The sequence below is a fragment of the Chlorocebus sabaeus genome, chromosome X, assembly GCF_047675955.1.
Source record: "Chlorocebus sabaeus isolate Y175 chromosome X, mChlSab1.0.hap1, whole genome shotgun sequence".
In the NCBI taxonomy this organism is placed as follows: Eukaryota; Metazoa; Chordata; class Mammalia; order Primates; family Cercopithecidae; genus Chlorocebus; species Chlorocebus sabaeus.
This window is the reverse complement of record NC_132933.1, coordinates 124,833,523-124,842,940: the sequence shown is the minus strand read 5'-3', so window position 1 is coordinate 124,842,940 and position 9,418 is coordinate 124,833,523. Positions and strand designations below refer to the sequence as shown.

Genomic DNA, 9,418 nt, shown 5'->3' with positions numbered 1-9,418 from the left:
GTTTTAAAAGTATTTAATGCATGAAATTTCGGCAAATTAAGTGTAGAATACTTGTTTTTTAAAAGTGTTTTATGCATGAAATTTTGGCAAATTAAATAATGATAGAAAACATTGATAAATATATTTTGAAGCATAAAACAGAAAAACTTCAGTGTTTAGAAATATAGAGACAGAATACATCCATTCAATCAGTCTGATAAAAAATGTATATGGAAAATAAAAATTATCTAAAATGATGTAAGTATACAAAATCTGAACCAATTAACTAACATGGAAGAAAGTGAAAAATGTATCAAGATTCTCAAAAAGTTCTAAGTAAAGATGTTGTGTTGTTTTTCTGATATAATCATTTCTGTGCTAAATAAACTATTTAATCTTATACAAAATAATGGAAAGCCAAGCAATTTGCTTTTAAATGGAGCACAATTAGGCTATCAGTAATTGGCAAAGTTAATAGACAGAGAGGAGCGCATGTGCACACACACATACACATATCTCCCTGCAACCATGTTTCCATAATAGTCTAATCTCAAGTATATTTAAATGAGAATACCTGATTTCATGAAAAAAAAAAAAAAAAACTCAGTCATTCATTAAGTGACTTATCTGCTGAGAAAAAAATTAGAGCTATTTCAGGAATGAAAAGACTGCTTAGCATTAGAAATTTTGTTAATATAATGTGAATATAAGGACACCTCTATATCATGAAAAGTAGTAAGTTGAACTAACAGTAATTAACATTGTAAAGTGGGAGCAAGCAATAAGTAAAAATGTCCAAGTATGATCCTGGGAACTCATTTCAGTTTGCTAAGCAATTAGTTGGCTGAGACCTAGAGCACCCCCTACTCCCAGGGAGAGGAAATGTACTTTTACTCAGCTTCTCCAGGGATGGATGACTTCCCTCTATTGAGAGCAGGGCTACACACTTATCATGAACTTCAGTGTTTCCAAAGGCAGGGCAGCTAGCTTTCCCAGAGAACCTTGATATCCTAGTAGTACAACATTTTGTTCCCACAGTGATGAGTTTGTTCTCACAATTGACCCCTAATAAGGAAAAGTAGGAAACAGGAAGTGTCCCTCCACTTGACTGACCATGGCATGGCTCCTTGTGGAAAGATGGAAAAATCAGAATATACAGGCCTTCTCTTGCTACTCTTGCCATGTAAATCCTCCAATGAAATCTATTCCTTAATCTATTCCTTATGATACTGTGCATTTTACTCTGATCAATCACATGGTTCATGGCACTTATCTAGAATCTTGGCCATTAAAATCTAAAACAAGAAAGCAAAGAACATAACATGCTTTTTCTAATGTAAAGAGAATAGAAACGAACCCAAAATGATGTATATGTTAGCTCCTGTTTTTTGAGAAGCAGATGCCAAGATGGGATTAAACATGCAAGAAATTTATTGGAGAAAATGCCTGTGAAGGAAAAATGGGGAGGAATCCTGAGGGAGCTGGAAGAGTCATCACACTATGGTGCAAGTCTAACCATTGTGCAGAGATAAAAGGAGATAAATTTGGGCAGGAAATGTATTAGACTGTGGCACAGTTATAAGAAGATTTCAACAGTCCTTGAGCCAAAATGGGCTGTCAGAAGAGCCTTGTGTTTTCCAGAATGGGTTTGTCTTAGCATCTCTGCCACACTGTCATTAGCTGGGAACAGCTCATGAGAAGCATGGCATTTGTGCCAATGTCACAATGGAAGGCAGTAGCTGGGGACCTCTGTCAATTATTATCCCTGCAGTTAGACCTCTGAAAGCCTCATTCTCATGATTGCCATAGTGTAGGTTTTAAATAAGAGAAAACCACAAAAATCGGTAGATAACATAATATGCTTGGAAAAGCCAAGAAGATGAACGCCAAAACATTTATTATTTAAAACATGGTTTAACATTCATCTGTGGGGATGGTGATGTTCTGGAAATAAGATTAAATTGCTTTGCAGGTAAGAACACTATATGCTATGAGGTGTGGTATAGCAAGGACTTTATTTATTCACAATTGCATAATTCAGAAATAATAATAAACCAACTACCATATTTAAGCCTCAAAATCTCATGACACTATATCCAGTTTTTATATGCTATGCTAATAAGTAGAAAAACAGAATAAATGTATCTTTTTTTTTTTTTTTAGCACAAACACATTTCTTTATTAACCAAGGGGTGATCCTAATTAATCCAACACACTTTGAAATAGCTACACGTAAAATGTTTGTGATAAAGATAATTGAACACAGTAATGAAAAAAAAAAAAAAAAGAAACAGTATGGAGATTTGCTCATTGAACTGAGCTTGGTCATTCTCTTAATTCCTGTCCAAAGTGATGATGGAATTTTTATTCTACTTTTTCATAGATCCGAGTACAGGTGACATTGTTCATGACACAGTCCACCACTAATTTCCCATCTTTCAATTTTCTTGTTATTGTGCTTTCCTTCCCATCCCACTCCTGATGCTGAACCAATGCACCATCTGTAAAGCTGCAGACAGTCTGAGTTTTTCTGCCATCAGCTGTGGTTTCTTCAAATTTCTCTCCCAGGGTACAAGAAAACTGTGTTGTTTTCAAAGTGCTCTCAGTTTTTATGGTGAGGTTTTTGCCATCACAAGTGATGATACAGTCTGGCTTGGCCATTGCGCCCATTTTTCGCAAAGCTATTCCCACTCCTAGCTCCTTCATGTATTCATCAAAGCCTTTGCTATCCACCGGGCGCCATCTTCCTTCCAGCTGCTGAATTGTGGCCATGGTGGGCGCGGGCGGGCTGACGTGCAGAGCGGGAAATAATAAATGTATCTTAATAGGTTATATGATCACAGCTTTATAATAGGAGAATATTAAAATTGACTGTATGTCTTAAAAAGAAAAATGTAAAAAAGGTCTGCATATATGCAGTGAAGTAGTATTTACTTATTTAATAAATCAGTGATTTCAAAGAGTTTGTGCTGAAATGGTAAGATTTTCAAAATCAGTGAAATTTATTGGTATATAGCTCTGTTTCTGGTGTGGTCCTGATTACACACACACACACACACACACACACACAGAAAAAGCAGATGCAAGGAAACAAACATAAACACACATGCATAACTTTTGAAGGTTGAATTAGGAATAATTTGGTGTTTATCCTTTATGATTTTTAGCTTTTTTCAAAATTTTTATTATGCATAAAATGCAGCCAGAAAATGATTTTGTAAAATAACTTTAAAATATACAAACCATCATAGTAGAAACGTGGTCATCATTGATGCTGTTTTTCAAATATTTCTGGTCCCCTGCTTCCAAGCACATGGTAGGAATGCTCTTCCTGGTGGCTTCATAGCTAAGGGAGGCCATGTGACTAGACTGAAACAATGAGTTTAGAGGAGAAGCATGATATGTCACTTCAAGGCTGAAGCATTTAATTGCTGATGTAAGACACTCCAAAGTTCTTTTTCCTCTCTGCATTGATGACCAGAAATGTTGAAAGTGGTGGATGCTTCATCAGCTTGAATATCTGAGAAGCAACCAGGAGCAAAGCCCCTCTGCAAACTTGTGATTGACATTTAGCATTAGCAAAAAATAAACCTTTGTTTTTAAAGCACTGAGATATGCCAGTTGTAGTCTTTATAACATAATCTAGTCCTTTGTGACTGCCACAAAATTGGTTACTAGAAAATGGGTACTGCCATAAGAAAAACCTCAAATATGAGGCATTAGCTTCAGGACTCACTGTCAGATGGGAAGAAAACAGTTACAGCAAAGTGCGCACACAAACACACACACACACCTCAAAAATAACTGTAGACCGTACTTCTGTGGTATTCTTGCCAAAAATGAATAACCTCAATGGGATCATAAGAAAACATCAGGAAAACTCAAAAGAGGATGTATTTTACCAAATGCCTGATCAGTACACTACACTACAAAACTGTCAAGGTCATGAAAGACAAAAAAGAGTGAAAAAAAGTCACACATGAGAGAAAGCTAAGGAGATCTAACGATTAACATATATTCTTGGATACTGGAAAAGAAGAAAAACATTAATGGGAACATTGATGAAATTTGAATTAGCTCTATAATATAGTTAATTTCCTGGTCTTGATAATTATACTATTGTTAAGAAGCAGTCTCAGAACCATTCAGGGAACTCTGAGTAAAGTTTTAGTTTAGTTAAGTGAGGAGAGTATAAATTCCCACAGAGGCAGACCTTCTAAACAGCAGGTGGAAAAAAACTGCATAATTTACCTGCTTTCACTTTTGCTCTCATTGACACCCAGTGTCACTTGAAATACCAAATGATGGTTTTTTTTTTTTTAATGTTTTGTTAGTATTATTGCTGGTATGCATCCCATGAAGTTATACAGAGTGCCCCAAACTTGGAATTCTAGTTTATAACTCTCTTCTTATGGCCCGTAAATTCTCTTTTAGGACTCTTAAGATCCTTTCCTGAGAGCAGACCTTGGTAGGGGCTTCTTGAGGCTCCCAGACCCCCAGGCAGTTGTCCCTAACTTTGGATCTCAGTGAGCAGGAACTTCAGTCATTATGTTCCATTCTAAATTCTAATCTCATTATGCAAATTACTCTACATTCTCCCAAAAACACAGAGATAATACTCATTTCAAGAAGTATTATCAAAGAAAAGCCACTGTCAGGACACAGGATGTTTCATTACATCCTTTTCCCAAGAAAAGTCTGCAAAGAATGGTGTGGTATAAGCCGGATGTGTTGGCTCATGCCTGTAATCCCAGTACTTTGGGAGGCTGACGTGGGCGGATCACCTGAGGTCAGGAGTTCAAGACCAACCTGGCCAACATGGTGAAATCCCGTCTCTACCAAAAATACCAAAATTAGCCGGGCGTGGTGGCACACACCTGTGATCCCAGCTACTCAGGAGGCTGAGACAGGAGAATTGCTTGAAAGCAGGAGGCAGAGGTTGCTGTGAGCCGAGATTGTGCCACTGCATTCCAGCCTGGGCGGCAGAGTGAGACTCCGTCTCAAACAAACAAAAAAAAAATATGGTGTGGTATAGTTCATCGTGTTGGGGAAAAGGTGATCTTCTGAATTCATTTGCACAAATAACACATATAAAATAAAAATGAATATTTTTATTGAAAAGTAACTGAACATCTAGTAACTTAAATTTATATTAAGTAAAGCTTAAAACAATTTTTAAAACAATTTAAACTCATAAAACAGCTGAGAGAACTTTAAGCAATGCATGGATGTCAAATAGGATTTTTCTACCAACTACATCACTTGTTAAGTATAAACAATCTTTATTGCAACAATTTTTAAAACAAACTCATAAAACAGCTAAATTTTAAGCAATGCATGGATGTCAAATAGGATTTTTCTACCAACTACATCACTTGTAAGTATAAACAATCTTTATTGCAACAATTTTTAAAACAAACTCATAAAACAGCTAAATTTTAAGCAATGCATGGATATCAAATAGGATTTTTCTACCAACAGTATCAAATGGCTGTAAGTATAAACAATTTTTATTGCAACTTATTCTTAAAAGTTAATTAAAATATGTTTTTTCAAATATGAGAAATTTTTATATTCCTAGCTGGCATCTTATAGGAGATGCTTGTCTCAGGAGGACTTCCTGGAATATAATCCTGTGGGAGTTCCCAAGCATAAAACTTCAAGAAAATTTAATGCATAAACAATGTCATGTGATTAAATTTAATGTAGTTCCTACCAGCTTCAGTGTGCTCAAATTAATCAATATTATTAACATATGAATTCAGAAAATGTGGATAATCCCAAGTTATTTGCTCTGAGGAGACGAATTATCTAGTTAGGAATTCATCTACACACTACTTCTTCTGTTTTCCTTTTCTGAGGCTGTGTGTGTATGTGTATGTGTGTAGCTGGCCAGGAGCTCTGTGCCATCGTGGCTGTACACAATGCAGGTGATGTCTGTTGGGAAATCACAATTAACCAGATGATGAGGAGTGAATTTCTTGAGCACTCCATTGTTTTCTTTCTCATCAATTCTCCTCTGGTCATAAATCTTTACAAATTGATCATGTCCACCCACTGCGAATTGGTATATATTGGCAGGATTCATAGAGATTGTATACAGTCCCACTTTCTTATTCTTTTCTCTTGTCACCACCACTTTTGAAGCTGTGTGTGTGTATGGCTAAGTGTTAGGAATTAATTTACACACTACTTATCTTTTCCTTTTCTGAGACTGTGTGTGTCCAAGTGTTGGTATTCAAAGAACTATGGTTTGCCTTATTTTACCTCTAAAGAACAAACACATTTATGAAATTTTCAAGTCAACTGAAGAACTTGATCTTCAAAATAAATTGGTAAAAGATGAAAAAAAGTAAAAAAGGAATAGTTTTCAGAATGTCTGAAATGAGTAGATACATCTAATAAGGCCATTAATTTTTTCAACAAAATTATGCTATTTTAGAGGTCAATTATAACGGAACGAAGAAAAGAGGCATAAGTTGTGTATGCACTCATATAAGGGGTAACAAACGAGGCATAAAGAAATAGAGGAAAGGAATGAGAGACAAAGAATGTGTGGAAGAAAGAAAGGAGAGAAGGAGATGGAAGAGATGGTTTTCAGAATATATTGTGAAAAATAGAAGACAAAAAGCAAATCTATTAATCTATTGACAATTCTAAATTAGTCAGACTGAATTTTAAAGTCCAAGGTACTCAGGTAACATCTAGCTGGACTGGATATGAGGCCTTCAGGATGGCAAGCACTGCACTTGATCTTGGCCCTCCTCCTCGGATGTATCTGAGGTGCTGGAAGACTCATCCAGCTCTTCATTTGGGAACTCAGCTCCATGACCTCTCCAGCCGGGGTGATGACCTCTCTGTGACAGGTGACGCATGAAGAACCGAAGCATGTGGTTGTCAAACGGGTCGATAAGGTGCAAGTTATCTTCATCTCGTTCCTGCTTGTTCTTCTTAATCACATCTTTTAACCCAGTAAGCTCAGTGGCAGCTTTAGCTGTGGGTGTCCAGATCTTGACATGCTGATCTAGGCCACTGGTCGCCAACACTGGTAGGTAAGGGTGGGGTTCAAGACAGTTTACTATACCTCCTCTGTCCCCCTCCATGAACTGGATGATCTGGCAGGATGATTTCTCCCAGAAGAAGACGTGCCCACAATCACTACCGCTCACAACAAACTCACTCCTGGGGCCATAGAAATTAACACATTTGATTGTGGCATTATTTCTGTGCCCCTTATATCTCTTAACATATTGAGCACCATCACCGTGAGAGGAGTTGAAGAGGTAAATATCTTCATCATTGTAGCTGGCCAGGAGCTCTGTGCCATCGTGGCTGTACACAATGCAGGTGATGCTTGCTGGGAAATCACAATTAACCAGATGATGAGGAGTGAATTTCTTGAGCACTCCATTGTTTTCTTTCTTATCAATTCTCCTCTGGTCATAAATCCTTACAAATTGATCATGTCCACCCACTGCAAATTGGTAAATATTGGCAGGATTCATCGAGATTGTATACAGTCCCACTTTCTTATCTTTTTCTCTTGTTACCACAACTTTTGAAGCTGGCCGGTCTTGTCTGAGGTCAACGGTGAACACAACGGCATCTTCACCTGAAGTGAGGAACTTATAAGGAGAGTCTGGCTCCAGAGCCAACTCGTGGGCAGGTCCCCTGTGCTTGGCCACACGCTTAGTATTCTCGCAATACGATGCATTAATTAGTTCTGCTACCCGTACCTGTCCATCATGGCCACACATGGCCATGATGGAATCACCACAGTTAGGAAAGAACTTAGCCTGGATGACATTAATATCGTGACCACTCTCAAAGTTCAGTACTGGCTTCTGCCGCACCCAGTCCCACACTATCACCCTTAAGTCATCACCGCTACTGGCCAGCCGGGTGCCACGCTGGTTAAAGTGTACAGTACTGACAGAACCAGCATGGCCTCCAAGAAGACCCTGCAGGCAGAAACGCTGCACAAAGGCTCTTGCCCCACAGGCCTCATATACAAAGTGGGCACTTAAACCCAGCTGCCGCTGGCGAAGAGCAGTAAGGACTTGCCAGCGAGGTCGGGGCAGGGCAGACGTCTCTGACGAAATCCACTCCTCCAGCACCCGATCCTCCTCTAACAAACACTGCTCATGGTTGGCACCACCGCATCGTGTACACACCCGAGGCTGTTCTTCTTCCTCCTCCCTTTCCTCCTCCTCCATCTCTTCTTCTTCCTCCTCCCTTTCTGTCTCCTCCTCTCCCACTAAGGGGTAATAAAATAAACCTTCACCACTCATGAGGAAATGCTCAAAATCCTCCACACTTTCAAGTTCGACGTCTTCACTTGAATTTTCTGGGTCTGTGTCTTGATTTTCTGTGCTGGCATCGTTCGGGAAACCACCATCCCTGGTATCACCGCCATCTCCGGTCGATGGCTCTGCGGCCGCCATTTCAGTGTCTGAGGAGGCCGCCGTCGCCACTGCTGCTCCAGACTGCTCCTCTGGGCTGCTTAACAGGCTTTCAGTCCCTAAGTCTGGTAAGCCATCTGTGCTGCCCTCTTGGTGGGACATCTCGAACGACGTTTGCCGTATCTGATCTGGAACTGGAAAAGTCAATCCCTAAAAGCTCAGGGAAGAGAGCACACCTGCCCTGAGGACGGACGGTCGGAGAAGGCAGTAGGTTAGTGGCAAAGAGACACCAACCCGATTGGCTAAAAGGGGCGACAAACTAATCCACCAAGGCTGACGTCAGTACGGGAGCCGGTGAGGCTCAGAAGGCTTCTTATCTGCTCGCCTCCTCTCAGGGTCCAGACTGCTCTAATTTTTCCAGGCCCAGAGCCACAGCCCCACAGGCATCTTACACTGTGAGTAGCTGTGGTTTTTTTGAAGATTGAAACTTGCCACACGTTGGAAAATGCTCTTATTAGAAAGGTCATGCAGTGAATGCAAAGAACTCTGATATTCTTAATCTTGCCACCAGACGGCAATATTTTGGCATGACAGAGAGGTCTCTACTATAGGTGTATCTTAAGTTAGACATAGGCTCTGAGACGAGGATGTATGTTTGATTAATTTAAGAAAATGATCTAAGGGAAGACAGTGGACGCAAGGAAGAGTGAAATCTCAGGTGAACATCCCTCAGAGGACAGCTTCAGCACGATCCTCCTGGGGAACTCTGGAGAGTAAGTTACGTCTGAGTTATCCTTACACCAGGCAAGGGAGTGAACTTTCATACTCCTACACTGTTCAGTCATTGGTTAAAGGCCACACTGGGAGGGATGAGCATATCAACTCCCAGATGTCCCAGATGCTTTACAATCTCTTCACCTGTGGGCAAAAGCCCCTTCAGCAGCTTGAGGGCTAAAGAGCTGTACATTAGTACTGATGCTTAGAAGGGAAAGGGAAGTAGATGGTACAAAAAGGGATTTGAAAGGATCTTGCAGAAG

The 9,418-nt window shown here is 39.6% G+C and overlaps 1 protein-coding gene and 1 pseudogene across 2 annotated transcripts; both read right to left on the bottom strand.

Moving 5' to 3' along the window:
* Window positions 1-2,163: 2,163 nt before the first annotated feature.
* On the bottom strand, window positions 2,164-2,772 carry LOC103231752 (fatty acid-binding protein 5 pseudogene; annotated as a pseudogene).
* A 3,935-nt stretch (window positions 2,773-6,707) lies between these two features.
* Window positions 6,708-8,558, bottom strand: DCAF8L1 (DDB1 and CUL4 associated factor 8 like 1). Of its 2 annotated transcripts, XM_037986626.2 has the most exons (2): window positions 8,267-8,558; window positions 6,708-8,230 (listed from the first exon to the last, which is right to left on the bottom strand). In XM_037986626.2, exons 1-2 carry the CDS (start codon window positions 8,541-8,543, stop codon window positions 6,708-6,710), a joined length of 1,800 nt encoding a protein of 599 aa, XP_037842554.2. In that variant the 5' UTR covers window positions 8,544-8,558. The 2 variants fall into 2 exon arrangements, with proteins under 2 accessions (XP_037842554.2, XP_037842553.2); XM_037986625.2 differs by having other exon boundaries at window positions 6,708-8,543.
* Between the last annotated feature and the right edge of the window lie 860 nt (window positions 8,559-9,418).